Source organism: Xiphophorus hellerii, chromosome 9 (assembly GCF_003331165.1).
Source record: "Xiphophorus hellerii strain 12219 chromosome 9, Xiphophorus_hellerii-4.1, whole genome shotgun sequence".
Classification (NCBI taxonomy): Eukaryota; Metazoa; Chordata; class Actinopteri; order Cyprinodontiformes; family Poeciliidae; genus Xiphophorus; species Xiphophorus hellerii.
Genome location: NC_045680.1, coordinates 3,724,977 through 3,750,243, shown reverse-complemented (window position 1 = coordinate 3,750,243; position 25,267 = coordinate 3,724,977). Strand labels below are relative to the sequence as shown.

The window sequence follows — 25,267 nt, the reverse complement described above, 5'->3', positions numbered from 1 at the left end:
GTACAAGAACAGAGGTTCAGATATTTTACCAGAACTGCTGATAGCCGTTTACCAGTTTTACAGCATGTCTGAAAAGCATATGAAATTAAAAACGGTGGAAATTAAAAACAATGTCATTTGTTTTATTTGTACATGTTATTTGTTTGTTTCTCAGATATGGATTTTCTGTCGTAAGAAAACCTTCGGAGTTGAGCATTATAATGGACACCAGTTATTTTCAAAGGTCACTCCAAATCTGTAGTTGTAGATCCATTAACTGAGTTCATGTAAGAGTTATTGGGAATTAACAGTCAAAAGATGAGTTGCTTAAGTAGACTGATCTGTTTTTGATTCAGTTAGATCCTTTTGTGTTCATTCTTGTATTTTTGGTCATTTTCCTCTCTTTTTTCAGGTTCACTCCCAGCTGGACTAAGTTCTACTAAAACACCTGGTTCTCATGTCACTCACTCATTTTCAATCCATCACCAGATCCTTCTGTTATTTATTGTCCCTTCTATCATGCCAAATTCTCTGTGTTGTAGTTGGTTCATTGTTCTAGTCTGTGTATTCTGCATCTGTTCTTATGCCTGTTTTTTCTCTTGTTTCATTGAAAAATTACCGTCTTTGTCATTAGGCATACTTATGCCATCTGCACTAAAAGTCAGCCTGTGTTAAATTTAATTTCAATATTAATTCATAGTCTTGGAGGTTTGTTAGAGAAAATGTATTTTTGAAGACAAGAGGACACACTGGAAGTTTCAAAGAAAAAGTTCTGGGCCAAAACAGGGTTAGAATAAAAAACATCCATCTTTAAACTTCTCAGAGAACATCGCAGAATGTCTCTCATTTTCATAAAGGTTAATTATTCAGAAGTAACCATGGACACACAGCTCTGTAAGTGAAAATACTCTAAAATCTTAAAGTAAGTCTAGTAGCAGGATCCTGCTGCTTCTGTAGTCACACGTCGTTTTCACATTCTGAAAAACATCATTTTATCAAATATCTAAGTAAATAAACATTTTCTGACAAAGGAAAAAAAAAACAATTTTTTTTTTATGCAACATGTGCTTACGAAGACAGCATGGGTCAAAAACAACTTTCAGTGGCTCATTAAGTTTTTTTTACCAGAACATTGAGTCTTCATCACTTCCACTGCCTCACATTCACTCTTCTCTTTCACAATAAATGTTTCCTGTTTTCAGCTCATAAACCTAAAATTGACAACTGACAGAATGTACCCATAAAATAAGATGGTCCACATATATTTAAGTATTTCAGTGACAAAAAGAATATAACTCTGTTGGCTCTATAGTGGAACCCTAGTCTTGCTAACTTGAAAAACGTGTAAAGAACAATCATACTTTAATCAAAAATACCACAAAGAAACATTTTAAATCAAGGGTAAATCCCCACCTGGCAGAGCTGCCTTTGCCAGTTTTTCATTATAACTGGAACATTGATCAATATATTTGATGTATATTTGCTTATACATCAAATATGTTGATGATTTGATGAAAATTTTGATAGCATTTGACAAAATGTAATGTTATTGCTTGTTTTATAATTGGTTAATGTTGTAGGTTTTTATGGTATAAAGCACTTTGAACTGCCTTGTTGCTGAAATGTGCTATTCAAATAAACCTGACTTACAGTTTATGTTAGACTTTCTGTTTGATTTGGAAAAGTCTTCTGCCTGAATTTGTAATTTTATTATGCTATTTTTATTTTTCTTACTTAAGTTCCAGTAAAAATTCTAGAATGTGCACAAAGTTATATATATTTAATATTTGTAAATTAATATCGTATATATTTTTCACAGGAGCTGCTTGAAATTACGATTTGAAAGCTCGTTGAATCCTTACCTGTTATCCTGCCTGTACTACTCCAAGCCTCTGGGTGGCGATGTTGGTGTGTGTGAGAAGGAAGTAGACAAAAAAAGGCGACAAGGACTGTCCTGTTTTTGGACTTACTTTGCTCAGGCTGTAGAAATGTCACTTATTTTCCACTGATTCTGAACGCAGAGTATCTGTCTGAAGGTGAGTTGTGCTTTCTGTTCCTGAAGATATTTTACGCTCTTTTGAAAAGCAAATTTTTGTCTTGCTAAGTTGTTACGTGGAAGTAGAGGAATATAAAATAGAGCTCTGATTTCTCTTACGGATCTCCTGTAAGGTGGATGACCATACGTTTCTATGATTTTCTGCAGCATCACTGTTGTGATTTCAAATATCACTTTAAGCATGCAATTCATATCAGAATAAAGTATGGGGCATTTCGCCAATCTTTACCCCATTTTTGCCTTTACGTTGCCATTTCCTCCATTCATACTTCCAGTTCGCACCCTTAAGCAAACCGTGCTGCACCCTTAACGTCCTTACACCGCGTTGCAGTTTTGCAACTTGACTATTTTGTACATTTGTAGTTTAGTGGTTTCGTACCTGCTCCGCAATACATCGCATCAAAATAGGAAAGGTGGTCGTTAAGATTCATTTTGTTTTAATTTGGTCTTGTCATTTCTCCTTTTTGCCATTTTTTTACCTGCAGACAGCTTTTCGTACCAATGTGCTTACCTTGGCATGAAATTTATTTGGTAGTTTTTCGAATTTTGGAGATTTGTGTTCATAAATATTCAGGTATTTTGTGTAAAATTGTCAATAATTTAGTAGTATGCAAGGTGAAAACTTTGCGTTACATTCTACATACATTTTGGATATTTTTGTACTGATTCCATTAGGGCCGTTTGACCTCTATAAAATATGTCAGCTCATGATCCCTGATGAGACCAAAATAACTTTTATGAACTCGATATTGTTTACTGTAGTCAAATAACCACATTTCCTCACCACAAACTAGTAATGGGTTACGAACAATTCTTCTAAAACATTTGTTGTCAAAGTATATGTATATATTTTCTATTTCTAATAATCTCTTTTTTGTATTCTGACTAAAATATGAAAGGAACAAAAATAATGCACATCAGATTGTTTATTCCTTTTCGCGATAAGTTTTTTTTTTGTCTGAAATAGCAGTGTATGATGGAGCCAGCGGTACGTCAGATTTGGAAGAGAGGCTTTCACAATCTCCACAGACCTTTTGTTCTTCATAAGAGAACCCACTCTGGTCAGCCTGAACATGCAGACGTCAGTCACTCCAGACATGTCAAACCTGCGCTGCTGGTGTCTCGTCTCTACCAACCTTCCAACCTGCGGGATGTGGGGCAGGAAAGCCGGTTGCCGGGGGAGATGACCTGTAAGAGCCAGAGGCTAATGCAGCAAGCAGGGCTCATCCATCCGTCGAATCCAGGGTGCTACTACTACCTTCCCTCCACTGTCCGCTCTATGGAAAAGTTGGTAGGTTTTTACTATTGAGATGGTGAATTACGTCAGTGTTTTTAAACTGCTGTTCAAAGTACCTGATACCACTCAACAGGTTACAACATTGGTTTAACATTTATTTTTTGGTAAATGTTTTTTTCAGAGAATAACATAATCACTTAAGTGCAAGAAGCTGTTTAAATATGTTTTATATTGTTTTGTGAACAAGGGGAAACATTTCATTTGCATAATTAGTTAGAAATTCATCACATATAATATTTTGACAACCAAATATTTCATTGTGTATTTTGCTACATTATTCAGTGGTCATAAGTGAATTGTTAAAGTTTTTATATGAATATTTTTATTTCAGAAACGTTTTAGTTTATGAAAGGATCCAAACAATGATTTGATTTTTCCTTTTGAAAAAGGAAAATAAAATAATAATTAGATAAAAAAATTAAAAGGTTGAATTAGCTGGAGATGGGCACCAGCACCCCTCTCGACCTTACTGGGGACAAGGTGTAAGAAAATGGATGGATGAATGAAGGTAGAATTAGCCTTTTTGCGGGTTTATAACATTTGTTTTTTTGGGGGGGGAATCTAAAAGTTGAAATAAAGGCTTCCAGATTGTGAAAAATTAACTTAAGGAGTTCTTTCTTCTTACATTAACATATTTTAGTTCCCTATAAACCTCTCACAAAAGCAATAAATCAACTTACATCTTGATTTTACAAGAACTCAGTGCTGTGATCTTAACATCCTGATTTGAAATGAAAGAAACTTTATGGAAATGCATGGTTTCTCCCTAAGTGCTCCTGTTTCTACCTGTATATGGATACTAAATCCTAAATGGATCTTAGCAAAAGTTTTTTTCACTTTGGTTATGTATATATAAAACTGTGGTGTTAAATTAACAGGTAAGGGTGATTGACCAGGAAATGCAGGGGATTGGTGGACAGAAGTTAGACATGCCCAGTTTGTGCTCAGCTGATCTCTGGAAAACCAGTGAGCGCTGGGATCTGATGGGAAAGGAGCTGTTCCGTTTGAAGGACCGTCACGGTGCAGACTATTGCTTGGGTCCCACACATGAGGAGGCCGTAACAACTCTCATTGCTCGCCAGACGACCCTCTCCTACAGACAACTCCCTTTACTTCTTTACCAAGTAAGCATTCAGTGTGTAGCTGTTCTGGGTTTGTTGTGGTGTGAAGCTCTTTTTTGTTTTTTGATTTCTCTTTCCAAATACTAGATCACCCGCAAGTTCAGAGATGAACCAAAGCCGAGGTTTGGTCTCCTGCGAGGGAGGGAGTTTTACATGAAGGATATGTACTCGTTTGATGTGAGTGAGGAAGCCGCTCATGAGACGTACGAATCAGTCTGCGATGCGTACGCTCGGCTCTTTGCTAGGCTGGGTCTGCGTTGCGTTCAAGTGCAGGCGGACACTGGAAACATCGGTGGCACGCTCTCCCATGAGTTCCAGCTCCCTGCAGATATTGGTGAGGACCGGCTTCTAGTCTGTGGGACCTGCTCATTTGCTGCTAACATGGAGACTTTGTCTCCAGACAGAACAGACTGTCCGCAGTGCAGCACTGGCACACTGGTAGAGTCAAAGGGAATAGAAGTAGGGCACACATTTTATCTGGGTAAGAAGTACTCCCATATTTTCAATGCCACTTTTAGTAATCACCAAAACAAACCTGCTGTTGCTGAGATGGGCTGCTACGGTCTCGGAGTGACCCGCATTCTCGCTGCGGCTATTGAAGTGATGTCAACAGAGGAGGGGATCCGCTGGCCTGATCTTATTGCCCCATACCAGGTTTGTGTTTTACCCCCTAAGAAGGGTAGCAAAGTGGACGAAGTAGCAGCCCTGGCAGAGGAGCTGGTCCACAACTTGGGACAGTTTTTGCCACGTTTGAGAGGTGAAGTTGTTTTCGACGACCGCACACAGATGACCATTGGAAAGAGACTTAAGGATGCTGGCAAACTGGGCTACCCATATGTGGTTGTTGTTGGACAGGCAGCTCTGGAGGAAATGCCAAAGTTTGAGGTGATATGTCAGCAGACTGGTAAGACAATGTTTCTCAGTAAACATGAACTGCTAGATTTACTGGGAACTGTGGAGACTGTATAGAGAAGTCTTTAAACTGGGTTGAACTAAATGTTCAAAGTTTTTGTATTTTTCTTTCTTTCTTTTTTAGTTGCTACAAATATCAAAACCTTTAATATCAACACAGAATGAAACTTGCTGTTAAAACTAGCTTTGTTATAGATGGAAATATTTGAATGCATTTGATTATGACAATAAAATTAATGTAAAAAATAATTCTTTCCTTGTTTTAAATTATTTAGCTTACTGTTCTTACCAGTAAGCAGTACATAAGGTAATTAAATAAGTGAGAGCCATGTGGGGCAAAATTGCCAAGTTGGAAGTACTCAAAGGCCACAAAAACTACTTAAAAAATACTAATTATTTTTGTGTTTTATCTGAATTAAAATAAACATTCAATATTTGATTGAAAGGATTAAAGTAGTCTGATTGCTGAATAAATCGAATTGATTAAATTTATTGAAAAAAGCAATAAGATTTTGCAGTTTTATTTGGCCACAAGCCATATAGGATACTGCATTATACTGGAGAAGGCTACCTGGTCAAACAAGACCGAGGCTGACTTTATTTCACTATGTGCAAAAATACAGTTGGTCGAAGGACTTATAACAGCATCAACATCATCATTGAATGTGCCATAATAAATTATACATGCAGTTTTTCACATTCTTCTGAGTATTAATTCATCAGATGATATCCGCTCTGTCATCGGAACTAATGTTTCGACATTGCGTTGCTGTCCGGATAATAGTTGACGTAGCACCATGTGAACACATGCATAAACAAGGCAGCTTCGAGACTGTACGGTGGTAGATCAGAAGGTTCTGTTTTAGTAAACTAATATTCTTGTATATATATCAGAATATTGAGTGAAACAGAAAACTAGTTTATCATTTTCCGAGCTAAAATGGCGTCAACAGATGTGCAGGATGACAGCGACGACGGTATGGACGCGTTCATGGACAAATTCAAATCGCAGAGGTATAAAAATGCTTTCACTGACGATAACTGGGAGGAGGTAAGAAAGGCAGTCAGATCTCTTATCTTTTAATGGAAAATAATTTTTAATCCGTATTTAGTCACTATGTTTAAATTATTTTTTGCAGGAGTTCAATAAAATCCCAATGTTCATGAAAACATCTCCAGAAGAGATCGACCCTAAAAAATACCCTGAGCTAGCCTGTCTCCAATCTATAATCCATGATGAGGATAGGTCTCCGGAAGGTAAGTAAAACCTCACATTTGTGTCACACACACAAGTGCAGTAGTTTCAACAGTATGAGATCTGTGTTGTTTCAGAGCAAGCAAAGAGTCTGAAAGATGAAGGAAATGCATTTTTCAAGGAAAAGAACTACAAATATGCAGTAGTGGCCTACACAGCCGCTTTGAACAAGAAATGTGGGGATCAGGAGCTCAACGCTGTGCTACTGACAAACCGAGCAGCTTCACACTTCCACCTGGGTAAAAAAAAAAAAAAATCTGTCAAAGTTTGTAATGCTACAACTCCACTAATATTTGGTTTAATGTGCCTTTTTGTAGACCTATCACGCTTTTGTGTTTTTGGTGGTACAATTATTTGGTATTTTTTGTTTATTTTTCTCTGACAGTCAACTCTTAGGCTTAATGCACAATGATGTACTAAGCTTACTACTACTATTAAATCATTTAAAGCTTGAAATTAAATTGAACATGTAAAATTTACAATTAAATCCATATTCACCCTCAAACAACCTATGATTGTCAGATGTAGGATGTCTAAAAAGATGTATGCAAACTTGTTTCGCACAGGTAACATGCGTTCTGCACTGAATGATGCTGCAGCTGCAAAGAAGATCAAACCAGACCATCTCAAAGCATTGATCAGAGGTATGTAGTACAATTTTTATTGCTATTGACTGTCCATACAATTAGATCATACAGCTATGCCAGAATATAGAAGACATTTTCATATCCCACATATATAAAATAAAATAGAATTGGGTATGACAGTTTTTGGGGTTCTGCAGGTGCTCAGTGCTGTGTGGAGCTGCGTAACTTTTCAGGCGCCATCCAGTGGTGTGATGAGGGACTGAAGTCCTACCCGACTGACAACAAACTGATGGAGCTGAGAGCATCTGCAGATAAGCATAAAGTAATTCAAGAGATCATGTTGCTTGAGTTGGGTTTCATGAGGGTTGCAACAAATGAATGAATGTGTTGTGTTTTTCTGTGGTGTCTCAGAGAGCAGCAGAGAGAGATGCCAGGAAAGCCAAGGCAAAAGAAAAGAAGCTGCATGGTGAGAAAGAGGCCCTTCTGGGTGCTATAAAGGTATGTACGCCTTTTAGCTTCGAATACCTTAATTTTAAAACCGAAACAATTGAATTAAGTTCTGTTTATTTATACATTGCTGATTCACACCAAATATCATCTCAAGGCACTTTACAAAAAGAAATCAAATGTATATTCAGGAATGTTTAATCAGTTCAGTCCAATCATATTGGTAAATATGTCAACTCTCCACATTTCAGTTTGATCCTAGTTATCAACCAATGCAGTGAATCCCAGGTTGTTATTCAAATTGGTCTAAGGGTCTTCTGTTTGAGACCTAGTGTACCTTCTGTGAAGAGAAATAACAGAAGGAGTATTAAGATGATGCATAATTAGAGAGTAGTAGGAGAAAGTAGCAGAGCGAGGAAAGTTGGTCAGTATATCACCAGTTGTCGTGTTAGATTGACTCAGGTTGACCTACCCCAATCTAACTATAAGCTTTGGCAAAGAGGAACATTTTAAACCTCATATTAAAAGTAGACAGAATGTTTGCATTTCAGACAAAAGCTGGGACCTTTTTCCAAATGAGAGGAGCCTGATGACTAAAATATCGGCATCACATTCTTATTTTAAGGCAGTCTAGAGCCAACATGTGCAGGTTTACTGGTGACCACTGCTCTTCTGTCACCTCATCTAATTCAAATTTATTTTAATGATGATTTTTCATATTTACTTTCTGCACAGGAAAGAGGCATCAAGCTTCTCCAGTCAATAAGGTCACGACCTGAAGGTTCAGACAGTGAGGATGAGGATGAACGCCCCTCAGCAGGAATAGCGCAGCTGAGCCTGGACAGCCTGACCCCTGTGGAGGTCACAGGGGCTCAGGTCTTCCTGGATGAGCAGGGATCCTTGCACTGGCCGGTTCTGTTCCTTTACCCCGAGCATCAACAGAGCGATTTCATCTCAGCCTTCTGTGAGAATAACAGGTAAAGCACTGCTTTCTTTGCTCAAGCCCATTTATCAAATGGGGAATTTATGTCCTTATTCTATCCATAATTTATGTTTATGGTTATTGTCTTCCTAAAATGTGTCCCTCAGTCTCAAGTAACAGTTATCCTGTCAACATCTGAGCCCTTCACACAACAACTGTAATCATTTCCAAGATTCAAATACACACAGCTGTGTGCTAAAAATGTCTAAAAAAATAGAAAGATGTTCCCTCAGTAATATGACAACATTGTGAACATTTAACAACTTGAAACCAGCTGTGTTTTACACAATGTCTTGGTTTTTATTCTGCTTTTGTATTTGAAAAGGTAAATGATGAATTCTTATACTTTATGAGACTGATTCCTTTGAGTCATTTCTTGTTAAAACACTTACAACTCTTTCATTGTCTGTGTTTTGCATTTCAGCATGTGAAGGATTGGTAGAAGTTGTTTGGATTTATAACCAATACACATGCATTCATTCTGCTGCAGGCTAACAGAATATTCAGGGGGTTTTTTTATCACAAAGAACTTTAACCACCACTTGGGGGCACTGTTTAGCCAACCTTTGTGTTTGACCACTTTATTGTAAAGAAAATGTTTATATTTTGTGACAACCGTTAGTAAACAATATGCCATTTAATGCCACTTTATTGCATAAGAATTTTGTCTTGCAGATATGTTTTGAATCTTTGTCTATTTTGGATTAGCTTTACAGATCATCTTTCTGTTATGTTTGGGGAGGAACTTCCACCTTGGGATACAGACAGAAAATACCACCCACAAAACCTGCAGGTTTGTACCTCTGCAAAAGCAAAGCTTCTGAATAAACTAAACCACTGTTTTTTCTGTTTTGTTATCTAAAATTGTTTCTTTTCTCATCATGTGTGAATTATTTAGTTGTATTTCCTCCAACAGAACGGTTTGTGTACTCTGTGAACTATGTCAACAAAAGTTTGAAAAGCTTGTTTGGAGCGTTTCAATTTAGGTCTCTAATTTAAATTTGATTAGAGATCAAATTTAATTTTTATGCAGCGTCTAACTTTGTTTTCCAGCTGTATTTTGAAGATGAGGAGAAGGAGACTCTCTACCAAATTGATCCAGAAATGTCACTTTTTAAAACATTGCAGCATAAAAGGTAATTTTTTAATTATGTTTCTTGGTTTGTTGGTATGATTGTTGGTTGTTATTACAGAGAGTTATTGAACATTCTAGCCAACAATTTCAAGGAGTATTTTTTGGTATTTATGATGAAAATGTACGTTTTTATGTTTCCTAATAACCAATTTAAGCAATCTGTATTGTATTCTGGATTAGTGAATATAAAATTATGAACATTCTTTTAGTACTTTCCCTTGTTAGAAATTGAACTTTTTTGCCATTTTATAAGGAGTGTAAGTCAGTTAGATTGCATGCTAACTATTTTTTACGGTTGGTAAATATGTTTGAGCGGTGGTGTTTGAGTTTTGAGGTGAAGAACCTTCAAAAATAAAATGGAAACTACACGTAATGCAAAGCAGCCGGTTAGTTTATTTTGAGAGGAAATCATTTCTTGCATCTTGCATTAATTGTTAAATCTGTCTCTTCAATAGGTTTTTTGTGAAGGCAGGCACCCCAAGCTTCATGGTTTTAGTAAAAGACTCACAGTTCTGCAAGCAGTTTTTGTCTGGAAAGAAAATCCATGGATTGTCGACACGGATACATGATATGAAAAAAGTAAAGGACTGACCTGAGCGCTTTTGTTTTGGAGACTACAATTAAAAGACAACTGTCTGCTTGGCCTTGTTAATAAAACATAATCTCTTGGCAAAACCTCATTACTGTGAACATGCTTGGTAGTTGATATGTACAGGTTATTGTGATCGTGATGTCTTCTTTAGATTTTCCAAACATGACTCTCTACATCATGGCCAAACATCCCTATTTTGATCCCATCTATGAAATCATGTGGTTCATTCAAATGTAACTTTGTAAAAATGAGTGTTGATTCTCCATATGTTCTAGAAATAAATACTGCATGCCCTTCTGATGAATCTTTCATAGCTTTAATATGGAATAAGAAAATTTTTAAATAATACAAATAAAATGGCAAGTCTAAGATGAAGGTTAATAATAATAATAATGCATTTTATTTGTAACGCACCTTACATTTCAAAGAAATCTCAAAGTGCTAAGAGTTAAGAGACTTTGGGTTTCAAAGTTGACCAAAAGCGTTTTGGTCGACTTCTCATTGGGTGGAAATGGCCGTAAATCAGACCCTTCCTACATAGATTACAGGTAACAGTTGCTTTGCTAAGATCATTGTTGACATTAAGGCTAAAAAAAATTATTTGATTAATCGTGATGAATAGAATATTGAAGTTATCGAGTAATTAACTGGAGCAAGCAGGCTCAAAAAAAGCCCTTCACTGAAAGAACAACACATTCATGTCAGTAATTAAGTCAGAATTGTACAAAAATATATACATTTGCATTTAAGATGAAAAAACGTATTTATTTGTAAATCTGTTCTATCCAGGACTTCTCAGGTGGCCTACTTTTAGTTTTACCTGGTTCAATTTAATTTATTTGCTTATTTGCATCTTATAATGTTGTATAAAGAAATGCTAAATGACAAATCTGCAGAATGTTCGCATTTTATTATCCGACTAATCACCAGAATAATCAATAGAATAACCAATTATTAAAATAGTTGCGTCTTTGGTTATGCTGTCTGCCTAACTCCCAGAATTACTGATTTTATAGATTTTCGTCACACTTGCCACTGATAAATTTATCCAAACACATAAAAGAAGATATCTCTGTGTAACTAAATAAACTGGAGTAGCATTGAAAAGAATCTGATTAAAGAAAAATGATGCATACATTTGTAGTGAAAGACGTATGAAATATTAATATTACACAAAGTAAGCTACAGTATGTCTGTGATGGATTAGTTTAACCTCCAGCGAAAACCCCCAGAGGGTGCAGAGGAAACCAACACTTCTACTCCTCACTTGGCATGTTTTATCATGTTTTAACATGTTTTATCCAAAGAAGTCTCCTCACTCTTTGCTGACACAATTCTTTCACCCTGACCCAGTGATAAAAAAAAAGACTTCTGCTATAAACATACAGATAAGACCAACCATTCATAACGATAAGACCGTTTGGCTTCAGTTGTTTTGCTTTATTTCATGTTGACAACCAGAATTAGGATAATACAGTGCAGTGTTTTACCCTGTTCTGAAGGCACACAGAGTCAAGCTGTACATATCTCCCTCCCTGACAGTTAATGTTATGTTTACCAACACACATTCATGTGAAACATTCTAGGAAAATGTTTACTTGCTTTAGGGACATCTTTCAAAGCTGGTTTTCCCTGGTTTTACACACCCACAATGATATAATCATAAACCCAGTTACTTGTATCTTTGGCAATGTGGTCCAGCATCATGCTCTGCTTAAATGAAATCACATTTTTATGTAATCTAGTTTTCTAAAATTCCAATTTCATTAGCTGTAAGTCAAATGTGAAAATGACCAGTAAAAACACAAATATGCCACTGTATAAATCTATATCATATGAATTTAACACTTATGACTGAATAAATGTGAAAGAATGATTGTTTATCAATATTATAGTTAAGGGTGGGTGATATGGACTTCAAGCTTTATAGTAGTCTAATATTGTAATAATGAAAGTGACACTAACTATTACTACTTTAGGTATCTGTATGGCTGTGATTGTATGGCACAACAAGAGCAGCTGCACAAACAAACACTTCTCTTGAAAAACATAAGATTAGTGATTACTGTCACTAATTTGCACACAGAAACTGAATTTAGTCATATTTTAAAAAGTACTGATATTTATTGAACAAACAGTGTAGAAAATAGTAAAACTAATAATCCTGACATTACAGAGAGTTTTGGGGAGTTTTAAACATCAATTAGCATTTATTGTGACAATGATAAATCAAAACTCTTATGAAATTTATCACAATAAACAATATAAATGCCGGCCCCTAATTCTAACTAAATTTAATGTATTAGTCACTCATTCATATTTTTTTAGGTGCGTTATTGGGGTTATGTTTTTTTTTTTTTTATTTGAAATGAAGGAAGTAGACACACAATGTTTATAAGAAAATATGCATATGAACTTCAAGGTCACATTTAACATTTTATTTTTATAGGAAGTATTGACCTGACTGTCAGTACTGATCTGAAGAATTTAACTTTTGACAAATTTGTACAGAAATTTTACTCTTTAAAATCAAGATAGTTTTCATTTTGTAGTCCTGTAAGACTTTGAGCAGGATTTTGAAAACTAACAGGAGTTTGAGAGTTTTGAAACCCACCAGGATATTGAGGACAATTCTGAAACCAAGGAGGGCTTTGGGGAAAGTTTTGAAACCCAACAGGGTTTTGAAAACCGCCAGGAGGTGAAGCAGAGTTTTGGTTAACCGTCATGACAGGATTAGTCTGCATGTTGACCACAGTTGGTGGCTGCTGTGTCTGGGGCTGCTGCACAATGACAACAACAGGAGTGTACTCCTTTAGCTCACGATGCATCTGACACCAGGAGCACCAGACACAGCAACAGGAAGCAAATATGTCTTTGCACAAGGAACCCTGAAAGCAAACACATTAAAACTTATAACGTTGCACCCTCATTTCAAAATAAGTTCAGGTGAGCGTAAATTACCACATACCTTTATTCCATGTTTGTTACGAATGGAGGCCCTCAAAGACAGTGCTGCAGGGGTGAAAAACAGAGGAATTCCACAGGTAGCAAGCGCAACAGGACATAACATGTCGCATAAAGGCAAACAGTAATTCTCTCCAAATCTTCTTGAAACGGTGCAGGCAAGGAAAGGGCAACACCAGAAGCCATAGCAACCTGGGGAACACAGAGATATACAGAACAATGAAGCTGACTTAGCTCTTTAGAAGACTTATGACATTTAATCTCAAAGAAAACAACTCTTACAAGTATTCACGTCTTCAAAGCAGTCAAATAGACCACTTTTCCAGGCTATCGGGGGAGTTTCTGACATCCTACCCAGTTCAGCCACAAACTGAATTATGACCGTCTGTGACCAGGAGAGACTCAATCAGCTCTAAAGTTTTCTGCAAAACAACACATGATACCACAAAACATGAAAATCTATGTTTTGTTTTGTTTTTTTTTAGAAACAGTTGACTATGTAGCAGAAATCCAAGCTGATAGCATTTCTGTTATACTACAAAAATCCACTGTGTCTCTAGAACAGTGGTACATCATTCTACTTGTCCTATTTCAACTGATTATTCTTTCACAGTCTGACTGCTGGCAAAGACATTGTGATCAAATCTATGCCTCTCTATCTGTAATGTAATAATGATGGATCGATGGCAGGAAGAAATTACTGCAATTTGTTAAGAGCCATCTGTTAAACCACTTGTAAATACATCTCTGTACGTTTTGTATGTATCACTAACAAGTCTAGATTTGTAAAGTTTAAGTTTCAGTGTGTATCTAATATCAATTTAAGAAAAAAAAGACTTCCTGGTGGTGAGACTTGATGCTTTATCAAACTAACAAAAGAGTCATTTAGGAATGTGTGCTCCCTAATTTTACACAGCAAGCTAGCTTATTAAGTTTGCTGAGGATTCACTCATTAATAACCAGGAATTAAAAACATATAGTAGCATTTGCTGGACATTTATCTGCATTAAATAGATGATAAATACCCAGCAAGTATTTCATTTACACTATCTTATAGATGTAACTATGTTTGCATAACATTGAAATATATGAAAATAATCTGTTAAGTATGCATACTGAATATTTTTTTACCTGCTCTTGCGGGAGACCTTCCTTACATCACTGTGGATATCGGCGAATGTGTGGTTTACAGTAAGGTTTGCTTTGGCTTGCTCACACAAATATTTCATTTTGTAATTTGATATGAAAACACCCATCCTCCCTTTTGACTGTAATCCTGAGAGCCTAGACATGCTCTAAATGAAGCTCTGCCTTTTTTGTTTGCTGAAGGAGGATTCAATCAGCAGTTTGAAAGAAGGGATTTACCAAACGGCTCCATGTCCAGAGGCAATGTGGCCCAAAACTCTTAAAATGGGATGACAAACGATAAAATAAAAACTGTCGAGTAGCTTCACAAATTTATGAGATATGATATGGTTGAAGCAGATAGCAAAATATTTCAGCCATGTTTTTATTGAACTAATCAGATTTTGACATGTAGCTGACTATGAAGGAGTCATAGTCAGCTGATAATGAAAGCAAACATGTTTCACTGTTGTTAGTTCAGAAAGCACCTGGAAGGAAAAACTGAGATTTAGCAGAATTTTAAACCTTGTTGTAAGTTTTAGGATACAGTTTGCCTGCTTCTATTGCTTGTTACAATTATTTCAGGGCAACTCCTTTCTTATATGTACACTTGTATTAATTGTTAAAAAAGGGAAACCACTTTAATGATCTCTCAGGTTAAGATGTGAGTTTTTTACCTCTGGAATGATCTATATGCCAGATGTAAACACTGGAACCATTCAAATAAAATTTAAATATTTATTAGCAGATTTGAAAGTACGGCGATGAGTTGTCCTTTATTCATTGGTTTGCCTCAATAAGTAGTATTATCTGGACTCCTTGTCCTGACCCAATTGGGGATTTATTTTATTACCACCCAATGCATAAACACATACTGATTAGAGGAAAGGGTAAACCTAGACTCTGTATTGATCTCTTGTGTAATGGGAAAGTTCACTTTCTGCTACATCACTTACTTCGAGGAAGCTTACATACCCCAGGTACAAGTTTAAGAAGCAACAGATTTTAAATTACACTGATCTAATTCCATTCATCACTGGTTTGCTTCAGCCAGGAGAATTACAACACATACACAACACAGGTTTTGTGGAGGCTTTTGAGCCGGCCTTTGAGCAGGGTGTTGTGCAGGGTTTTGAACACCAACAGAAGGTAGAGGAGACGTTTGATTAGCCATCATGACAGGATTAGCCTGCACATTGACCACAATTTGAGGCTGCAGTTGCAGGGGCTGTTGCCCCACTACAGGAGTTTGATCCTTTTGGTCATGAAACCAGAAAGCACACACGTCTTTGCAGAGGGAACTCTGAAAGCAAACACATAGAAACTTTTTATAATATTACACATTCATTTCAAAATGAGTTCAGATTAGCGTAAAATTTGTCATACCATTATTCCGTGTTTTTTCAGAATAGAAGCTCTCGGACTGCACAACAGGGGGTATAAATACAGTAATCCCACAGGCTACACATGCAGCAGGAGTCAGAATGTCACAAAAAGGCAGACAGTTCTTTTGAAATCTTCCTGAAACAATGCAGCCAAGGCAAAAGCAACTCCAGGAGTCATCGCAGCCTGGAGAACACACAGACGTAGAGATACAGAGCAGTTACCGGTAAATGGTCTTAGGTGAGTGTAAGGCCTATTGTTTTAAATTTAAAAAACTGACTTCAAAGTAAGAATTTACACTTTATCAAACTATGGAAAATTAATCCATGAATGGCTGCCCATCCTTTTTGTTCTTGTTCTAACTTAGTAGAGCTACATTTAGAACAAGATGGCTCAACATGTTTGCTGAACATAAAAAAACAACCAGGAGTTAAAAACTTACAGAGGAAGTTTACAAAACAGATCAAAAAATCAAATCAAATCAAATTTTATTTGTATAGCACATTTCAGCAGCCAGGCATTTCAAAGTGCTTTACATCATATCAAACACAGAAACACAATGCAACATAGAATCAGCAATCAAAACACGACATTAAGTCAGGTTTCATCAATAAATTTGTAATTGATTAAATTTCAAATACAATCCTAAACAGGTGGGTTTTTAGTTGAGATTTAAAGGAAGTCAGTGTTTCAGCAGTTTTACAGTTTTCTGGAAGTTTGTTCCAAACTTGTGGTGCATAGATGCTGAAAGCTGCTTCTCCTCGTTTGGTTCTGGTTCTGGGGATGCAGAGCAGAACCAGAACCGGAAGACCTGAGAGGTCTGGAAGGTTGACACAACAACAGCAGATTTTTAATGTATTGTGGTGCTAAGCCGTTCAGTGATTTGTAAACTAACAACAGTATTTTAAAGTCTATTCTTTGAGCTACAGGGAGCCAGTGGAGGGACTTTAAAACTGGTGTTATGTGCTCTATCTTCCTGGTTTTAGTGAGAATGCAAGCAGCAGCATTCTGGATCAGCTGCAGCTGTTTGATTGATTTGTTGGACAGACCTGTGAAGACGCTGTTGCAATAATCAATACGACTGAAGACGAACGCATGGATGAGTTTCTCTAGATCTGGCTTAGATATTAGTCCTTTAATCCTGGAAATGTTCTTCAGGTGACAGAAGGCCGACTTTGTAACTGGCTTTATGTGGTTTGGAGGTTCAGGTCAGAGTCCATCACTACTCCCAGGTTTCGGGCCTGATGGCTGGTTTTTAGTTGTAATAACTGAAGCTGTGCATTGACTCTAGATTGTTCCTCTTTAGGTCCAAAAATAATAACTTCAGTTTTGTTTTGTTCAGCTGGAGAAAGTTTTGACACATCCACACATTTATCTGTTCTAAGCATCTGTTCAGTGACAGATGAGTTGCTTCCTGATTGTTTGCATACTTATCAGCTATTTGTCAACTTCAGAAACTTAAAAAATAACATGGACTTATCTATAAAATCCATCTATAAAATGGCAGAAAAATTCCTCCATATAAATTCAGAAAGAGAAAGCATAGCCACCCAAGGAAAGGTCATGCCTAAGAGAACTGGGAAGGTGAGAAAAGGTCAGCGACTGTCACTCAGCATGTTGCTTCACTGTTAAAAAAAATTGCTGGACTTCGAGTGGGACTTTGTCTAGGTAGGGCACAACTATCTTTTCATAATGCTATCATTATGTGGGTTTTTTTCAACTTCAGTGGAATTGCTCACTAAACACTCCTATAACACTGTAGCAACACTGCACCTACCTTGACAGTAGTTTTTGTTCAAGTACTTGAAGGAACTTAAAGTAATTCTTAAACCATTTGCAGTAATGGCGATATCAGCAGAGTGTACGACATAGTTCAAATAGCTTTAGAGTTGCTTTCATATGAATGAGGAAATGACAGAGAGGAGAACAGATCTGGGACAGATAATGGAACAGGAAGTGCAGAGAATTAGCAAGGAGGTGATGATGTTTATTTTAGAGAGGAGGAAAGAAGTAAGAAATGCAATGAAGTGTAAACTTGAATATTCTGATTTGGTTAGGGTAGAGCTGTAATGTAAAATTAATTTTTGCTTACTACATGTTGGAGAGGCAGTGTAGTGGAGATTGTTTGCCAAACCAAACATTCAATAAAAGTTCCATCAAGCCACTACTAAGACACTGGGGTCAAGTTTCAGTACGCAGGGTTTTGATATCCAGCAGGACTTTGTGGAGGGTTTTGAAACCCAGTAGGATTCTGAGTGCAGAATCCTACTTGGTATTCTGCACCTAGAATGCCCAGTACTCTTCTAGGTATATTGCCCAGTTATGATATTCAACAGGAATTTGAAGAGCGTTTTGAGGAGAGTTGTAAAACATAACCGGGTTTTGAAAACCAACAGAAGGTGAAAAAGAGTTTTGATTAGGCTGCATATTGACCACAGATTGAGGCTGTCACACTGCAACGACAGGAATTTGGTCCTTTTGTTCATGTTTCATCTGAGAGCAGAAGCACCAGAAAGCACATATGTCATGACAGAGGGAAGCCTGAAAGCAAACACACTGAAAATTTTTAGAACATTGCACTTTCATTTCAAAATGAGTTCAGGTGAGTGTAAATTTGTCATACCATTATTCCGTGTTTGTTAGGAATGGAAGCTCTCTTAGACTATATAGCAGGGGGAATAAACAGAGGAATCCCACAGGCTGCACATGCAGCAGGAGTCAAGATGTTACATAAAGGCAGACAGTTGCTCTCTTTAAATGACGCTAAAACAGTGCATGTTATGGAGAGGCATCACCAGAAACTACAGCATCTTGGAGAACACACAAACATACAGCATGGAAGGCTTACTGTTTTAAATTTAAAAATAAAAAAAAAATGTCTTGAACATGTTAATCAGTCAATCAATCAATTGTATTTATAAAGCACCTTCACACTAAAAGCAGCTCAAAGTGTTGTACAGAATCTTTTTAAATCTTCAGTTTTCCCTGGGCACACTCATTTAGTAAAACCTTTTTATGAGAATAGCAGAGCTACATTGTCCAAGTTTGTTTTAGTTTGAAAAATTGACTGACCATAAAGGCACGAGGCAATTAAAATAACAAGGGAATTTTGGTTGAAATCTTTAATAAAATGATCAATCATCAATCAAAATCTGTATGTGCAAAGCAAGTTAATCAAACAAAGCAACAGACAGTTAATGCACAACAACATAATGACGTAAAATGACTTTAGAAACCGAAACACTTGTTTTGTTGCTTTTCAACCATGATCTTATCCGAGTTTAAAGCTGCGCTGCTGCAGGGTCTGGTGAGACTTTAATCTCAATCTCAGTTTATTTATTATAGGACATAAAAACAATAGATGGTGAAGAAAGTGCTGCACAATTCAATATACTATAACTACAATGACAATAAGAACAAGAAAAATAAATATATAGGCAAGATTACAACAAAATACAAATATACTCAATGACTCAATAAAAAAACCCTCAAACTCAGTTTGGATAAAATGCAAAAGAATAAAAATGGCTATTGAGCAAAGATTTAATCCAATTGAGAAGTAATAACTGTATGAAACACTTAATGAAGGTATTTTATTAGGAGGTAAGGCTTCACCTTAGATATTTGTCTTAGTTGGAAAAAACTGGACTTCACAAAATTTGTCTAGCACTACTGAAAATAAAGAAGTTTAGGTTGTTTTAAAAGCTATTTTTAGTTCATTTGCATATTTGGATTATATGTATTTCATCTTCTGTTTGGTTATCACTCCATAAGTTTTCTATATGGTTTAGGTTGTGCCAGTTTGGTGGTCAAACACGGTGATTCCATGGTCATTAAACCAGCCAGAGTCTCTTCTTTGCATTTCTTACTTTTTTCAATTTCACTAAAACAAACATCGCTTCCTCCTAATATGGTGATGTAATCTAGTTTTCTAAAAATTAAATTTCATTAACTGTAAGCCGTAAATATAAAAATGGCCAGAGAAAAACAAGCATACCTCTGTGGCTAATAAAGTTGCATCATATATGAATTTAACTTTTTGTCACATTTTAGAATTTCATATTTTTAATTAATTACCTGTAATACAGTAACTGTTCAACTATTCTAAGTAGATGTACCTGTAGATAAACAAAAACATTTGGTGTATCTTATATAAACATTCTAATTAGTTTGGTAATTTTTAGTGAGTTATATAAGAAATCATTAATTAGAGTCAAACAATAAGGTCAAGTCACTCAGTTTTTATTTATTATTTTGTTATTGACATTGTGTATAAATCAATTTGTTTAACAACATTTTTTAAAGTAAATACACATATGAACTCAAACAACTCAAATTCAGCACTTTTTTTTTGGAAGTACTGGCAGTTAATTGATATTTTGGATAGAGTAAAGAATCCCATTATACACCAACATGATCATGAATGATCAGAGAAACTTACATTTTTCACAAGTTTGTTAGGAATTATGAGCTTTGGGACTTTTAACAGGATTTTGGAACTCTGTGGAATATTGAGGAGGGTTTTGATAACCACCAGGATACTGAGGAGGGTTTTGAAACATAACTGGATTTTGAGCAGGGTTTTGAACACCAAAAGGAGGTGGCGAAGGGTTTTGATTAACCATCATGACAGGATTAGTCTGCACATTGATCACAGTAGTGTGTTGTTGCGGGGGCTGCTGCACCACAGTGACAGGAGCTCCAGCCTTTAGCTCACGATGCATCTGACACCAGGAGCACCAGACACAGAAACAGGAAATTGCCATGTCTTCACAGAGGGAACCCTGAAAGCAAACACATTGAAAGTTTTCATAATGTAATGTACTACTTCAAAATGAATCCAGATGAGTGTAAAATATGTCATACCTGTATTCGATATTTGTGCCGAATGGAAGCCCTCAGAGAAATTGCCGCGGGGGGGACAATCAAAGGAATCCCACAGGCTACCAATACAGCAGGAGTCAGAAAGTCACATAAAGGCAGACAGTTGTTCTCATTAAACAATCCTGAAACGGTGCAGGCAAGACAAGGCAGGCACCAGAAGCCGTAGCAACCTGGAAAACACAGAGACAGACAGATACAGAACAGTGAAATTGTCTTAGGTAATTTAAGGTATATTGTTTTAAATTTAAGAAAAAAAGGAAAAAGAAATGACTCTTACAAGTACTGCAATCTTCACAGCAGTCAAAGAGACTGGTTTTCCACTCTCTGAGGGGAGGTTCTGCCATCCTATCTCGAAGTTCAGCCACCAACTGAACTACGACCCTGTGTGATCAGAAAATAAATGAGTCAGTTTTTGGAAAAACAACACACCGTAATATAATGAACTAAAATGCATGGGTATTTTTGGAAACAGATGGCTATGTAGAAGTAATCCAAATTTATATAATTTCTGTCGTGATACTATGGAAGCCCACTGTGTCTCTAAAACTGACACATCTTGTTACTTCTCCTGTTTCAGACAATTATTGTTTCAGTCTGACAAACTGCTGGAAAAGATATTGTGATCAAATCTGTGCCTCAAAATTCATAATTCATGTCACCTTGAAAGATCTATGAAGAATTTAAGTTGCAATTTCTTAAGACCTGTCAGTTATAACTCTTGTAAATATATATCTATGTGTTTTGCACATATCACTAACAAGTCTAGACTTCACTTACTGAATGTTTCCACCAATTATTTTGGAAAACTTCAAGTGCAACAGGAACAAAAGCAATTAAAAGAAAAATAGACTTATTGAAAGTAAGATTTGAGTCCTTCATGAATGACTGCTCATTCTTTTTGCCCTTATTTTAATTTAGCACAGCTAAATTTAGAACAAGATGGCTCAACATACACTCAGCAAACAGGAATTCAAAACTTACAGAGGAATGTTTAAACAAGTGAACTGCTTAATTTTGCATCTTGATTTTTTGCATACCTTAAAACCAATTTGTTGACTGGTAAAACTTGACTAGTAAACCTAAGGAGTAACAATCAGTGGTGGAGAAAGTACTCAAAAAATTTACTTAAGTAAAAGTACAATTACACAGACAAAAAATATACTCTAGTAAAAGTAAAAGTACCACATTAACATTTTTACTTGAGTAAAAGTAAAAAGTACTGGCTTTTAAAATACTTAAGTATTAAAAATAGAAGTACCTGCTGAATGCATTACCTAATCGCTAATACAATATCATTAAGTGTACTGTACCTATTGTATTTAATTTTAATACATCAGATACAGTATGTGCCATTTTAATGAACAATGCCACAGATAAAGCATGTAACAGAGTAACTGTGTTACTCTCTGTAGCATAGTTTAGATTTAGATATGTGATTCTATGCATCATAATTTCAGGGATGGAAACATCTCGTCTCCTGAACATAGCATGAACTTCACTTTTCTTTTGCCACTAGTGGCACGTAGCAGTGTTGTAGTCAAGACCACCTAACGTGAGACCAAGTCAAGATCAAGACCAGCACCCCTCGCTACGTGACACAATAAAATTAAGTGCATCTATCAAAATTGCTTCTCAAATTGATCTGAAAGATCCACATTCCCATAAAACACCTACATATTAAATACTTAGAGCTAAAATAAATTCACCAAATATCACTATGAACTCAAACTCTTCTTCATTTTGCCTTGTTTCCATTTCTGTGCCACAATCCTCAGAGGTCTCCTGCCATCCCTAAAAAGATAACGCCCTGGGTGGTTGCCCATGTCAGAAACCATAACTGTACTTGTACTCCATTACTTCCCACCACTGGTAACAATAGACTCAGATGGGCTGCTTAAGATGTCCTGGCATCTATTAAAAAATATTTTTGCTCAATTAAAATTTAGGATTGTAATGCATCTTTTGCATTTTACTTTTCTGTCTTTCTCATGCTGTTTTATTTGTATGTTATTTGAATCCCAGCAGCTTGGACAATCAGCATGATGTGTCTGATTGTCTTGCACTGTTGGACAGATTTGCTCTGCAAATTGGGTAATAGGCAAAAATCACAACCTCAAAATAAAGTTTGTTTTGTTTTTTGAGTGTTCCGTCACAACTAAAAATTTAAATTTTTAAATTAGGTAAAGGTTTGTCATTGTCCCTTTTTAATGAGTCCACCTGTAATTTAAGTTCCTGGCTTTTCACTCTGTTCAGCTCATTTCAACTCATTTCATTGAGCTATTTCGAAGAAGGGGCTGATGGCTGCTAATTAAGATTTTCCCATTGATTATTGTGAATAATTGGTAAAGTATAACAAAGCAGTTTTTTAAAAATAAAATATAAAAACAATACATTTTCAATGCTTTCCACATTATTTAAATGTCTTTTAGAGAAATTTGATTTACTTCTCATCAGAGACTAGCTTCTTGGTTGAATTATTTAAATCTCATATCGTAAGAATCTAAAATATGTTTGTGTAAAGTAAGGGAAGTAAACAAGGCAACAGAGAGTTAATGCACAACAACATTGTGAAGTGAAATAACTTTAGAAACCAGAACACTTTTCAACCATGATTTTATCAGAGCGTGAAGCTGCGCTGCTGCAGGGCGTTGTCCATCTAATTGTGTTTTGTCACTTCTTATCTTCTTTTCTAAGATAAATGTAATAAGATAGTTCAAAAACTTAATGCTTTCTGAATATTTTTTAAGCTATCTACAAAAGTGATTTTATCTTAGCTCTGATCTGTGTTATTATTATGTAATGATAATGTCTGACTTTTTATTGACCTTAGACCTTCTGACAGACACAGTGACTTAAAAGAAAAGTAAATACTTGAACAATTTGAAAGACAAGTTATAAATCTAAAACAATTCAATTAGAAAAACTAAAGTATTTTGTCTTCACTTTCAAGTAAATGTAAAAATGTTTAGATGCATTCAGTTAGGAATGTATGTATAAAACTTTGACTAAGATATACATAAGTAAAACTTTTTACCTGCTTTTGTGGGAGATCTTCCTCGCACCTCCGTAGATATTAGCAAATGTGTGGATGACAGTAAGGTTTGCTTTGCGTGGACGCACACAAAATATGTTGCAAAACCTGTGACACCATCAATCAGGGCAACCAGTTTGGATACACGCCATCTGCTCCTTCCTCTTGAGCCTGATTGAGTGCTCACAATCAACATCGTAAATGATTTCACTCTGATGCTGCTGTTGTTCATGAGCATCAAATTGCTGTTGCATTTTACTATCCTTGTGTCATTTAATGAAGCTTGAGTTTTACTGTTTGGTGACTGGCGTATTACATACTCAAACAATCCTTTTTGTAATTTGATTCTGAAACAAACATTCTCGTTTTTGATTTGTTTTGTTTTATGAGAACTTGGACACACACTAGATTAAGCTCTGCTTTTTATTAGCTGAATGAGGCGATTTCATAATCACCAGAGGTCAAAACAATTTGCTACTAATCTAAAGCTTCCACAGCCCGAGCCAGTCTAATCCAAGACTAACAATAAACAATAAAATATTGACTTTTGAGTTGTTTCACAAAATCACCAGATATGAAGCTCCAGTTTGAAGCAGATAGCAAAAAATTCTAACCATGTTTGGATTTAACTATTCAGATTTTGGCATGAAGCTGACTATTAAGGAAGTAGCAGTGAAAACAAAAATGCTTCAAGGTTGTGGGTTGGACTGGTTCAGAAACCACCTGGCGGGAAAAACTTCAATTTTGTAGACTTTTAAAATATTGTTATAAGTATTACTTCAGATACAGGGTGTAAAGGTAAGCCTTAATCCACTGTTTGTTATATTTGTTTCAGAGCAATACCTTTCTTATTTTGCACATTTGCAGGAATACAGACTCATTTCCAGGAAAAGGCTAACCTAGCCTCTGAATGTATTGTTCTCCTGTGGAATGGAAATGTTTAGTTTCATTTACCATGAAGTCATTTACTTAAAAGAAACTTAAAGCACACACACACAAGGAACAGGTTTAAGCAGCACAGCAATATTTAGAAAAACAAACCGTAGCGCTGGGTTTTTTCACACAATCTGTACATATTTTTAAATTTTTCAGCTTAAACAAGGAGGCGCTGCTAAATTGAGAACAAATAGGGTAGTGGTGTGATTTATTAGTATGAATGCCATATTTACTTACAGGGCAGAAAATACTAAATTACCAAATAGATGGCTGTGTACTGTTGTCATACAGAGTTATAACAACATTGTAATTGCACTTGAAAGAACTGCAGCAACAAAACATGACTCATGCAGCTTTTCTCTAACTTTACCCTGAGTGGCTGCACAAAACAGGGCACTGAAAACTGCCAAACCTGCATCTTCACATTTCTGACATAAAGAGGTCATTAAGTACTGAATGTCTTTCTTCATTCTTTGTCTTTAGTACAAAACAATAGAACTGATAAAAGTGCTAGGTGTGTCAGAAGGTGTGCCTTCTTATTTGCTTACTATCACTTGGATGATACTTTAACTGTGATTACT

At 36.1% G+C, this 25,267-nt stretch overlaps 3 protein-coding genes and 1 long non-coding RNA gene across 8 annotated transcripts; 2 read left to right on the top strand and 2 right to left on the bottom strand.

The window, feature by feature from the left end:
- The first annotated feature begins 1,891 nt into the window (after positions 1-1,891).
- On the top strand, positions 1,892-5,614 carry pars2 (prolyl-tRNA synthetase 2, mitochondrial). Of its 5 annotated transcripts, none has more exons than XM_032572927.1 (4): positions 1,892-2,015; positions 3,003-3,326; positions 4,211-4,456; positions 4,541-5,614. In XM_032572927.1, exons 2-4 carry the CDS (start codon positions 3,009-3,011, stop codon positions 5,420-5,422), a joined length of 1,446 nt encoding a protein of 481 aa, XP_032428818.1. In that variant the 5' UTR covers positions 1,892-2,015; positions 3,003-3,008; the 3' UTR covers positions 5,423-5,614. The 5 variants fall into 5 exon arrangements, with proteins under 5 accessions (XP_032428818.1, XP_032428821.1, XP_032428819.1 ...); XM_032572930.1 differs by having other exon boundaries at positions 1,896-2,015; positions 3,006-3,326; XM_032572928.1 differs by having other exon boundaries at positions 1,898-2,015; positions 3,000-3,326.
- Positions 5,615-5,961: 347 nt separating this feature from the next.
- On the top strand, positions 5,962-10,667 carry ttc4 (tetratricopeptide repeat domain 4). The gene is made up of 10 exons (XM_032572932.1): positions 5,962-6,416; positions 6,505-6,622; positions 6,698-6,859; positions 7,187-7,264; positions 7,405-7,529; positions 7,619-7,705; positions 8,390-8,631; positions 9,345-9,429; positions 9,690-9,772; positions 10,227-10,667. The coding sequence occupies exons 1-10, from the start codon at positions 6,306-6,308 to the stop codon at positions 10,360-10,362; spliced, it is 1,227 nt and encodes a 408-aa protein (XP_032428823.1). The 5' UTR covers positions 5,962-6,305; the 3' UTR covers positions 10,363-10,667.
- A 1,115-nt stretch (positions 10,668-11,782) lies between these two features.
- Positions 11,783-14,590, bottom strand: LOC116726513 (uncharacterized). The gene is made up of 4 exons (XR_004340609.1): positions 14,459-14,590; positions 13,610-13,749; positions 13,332-13,519; positions 11,783-13,251 (listed from the first exon to the last, which is right to left on the bottom strand). It is a non-coding gene; the product is annotated as an uncharacterized LOC116726513 (long non-coding RNA).
- Positions 14,591-20,056: 5,466 nt separating this feature from the next.
- LOC116726239 (cell number regulator 5-like) lies at positions 20,057-23,884 on the bottom strand. The gene is made up of 4 exons (XM_032572869.1): positions 23,754-23,884; positions 20,997-21,100; positions 20,702-20,889; positions 20,057-20,619 (listed from the first exon to the last, which is right to left on the bottom strand). The coding sequence occupies exons 2-4, from the start codon at positions 21,061-21,063 to the stop codon at positions 20,293-20,295; spliced, it is 582 nt and encodes a 193-aa protein (XP_032428760.1). The 5' UTR covers positions 21,064-21,100; positions 23,754-23,884; the 3' UTR covers positions 20,057-20,292.
- Positions 23,885-25,267: the final 1,383 nt, after the last annotated feature.

What these genes read in the sequence shown, in the direction of transcription:
- pars2 (XM_032572927.1), top strand. Translation starts at nt 3,009, where the DNA reads ATGATGGAGCCAGCGGTACGTCAGATTTGGAAGAGAGGCTTTCACAAT. An exon ending in TCCGCTCTATGGAAAAGTTG is followed by an intron (nt 3,327 to 4,210) that starts GTAGGTTTTTAC and finishes TTAAATTAACAG; the next exon opens with GTAAGGGTGATTGACCAGGA. An exon ending in TCCCTTTACTTCTTTACCAA is followed by an intron (nt 4,457 to 4,540) that starts GTAAGCATTCAG and finishes TCCAAATACTAG; the next exon opens with ATCACCCGCAAGTTCAGAGA.
- ttc4 (XM_032572932.1), top strand. Translation starts at nt 6,306, where the DNA reads ATGGCGTCAACAGATGTGCAGGATGACAGCGACGACGGTATGGACGCG. An exon ending in CTGACGATAACTGGGAGGAG is followed by an intron (nt 6,417 to 6,504) that starts GTAAGAAAGGCA and finishes TATTTTTTGCAG; the next exon opens with GAGTTCAATAAAATCCCAAT. An exon ending in CATCTGCAGATAAGCATAAA is followed by an intron (nt 7,530 to 7,618) that starts GTAATTCAAGAG and finishes GTGGTGTCTCAG; the next exon opens with AGAGCAGCAGAGAGAGATGC.
- LOC116726239 (XM_032572869.1), bottom strand. Translation starts at nt 21,063, where the DNA reads ATGGCAGAACCTCCCCTCAGAGAGTGGAAAACCAGTCTCTTTGACTGC. An exon ending in CTGTGAAGATTGCAGTACTT is followed by an intron (nt 20,890 to 20,996) that starts GTAAGAGTCATT and finishes TGTGTTTTCCAG; the next exon opens with GTTGCTACGGCTTCTGGTGC. An exon ending in GGCACAAATATCGAATACAG is followed by an intron (nt 20,620 to 20,701) that starts GTATGACATATT and finishes GTTTGCTTTCAG; the next exon opens with GGTTCCCTCTGTGAAGACAT.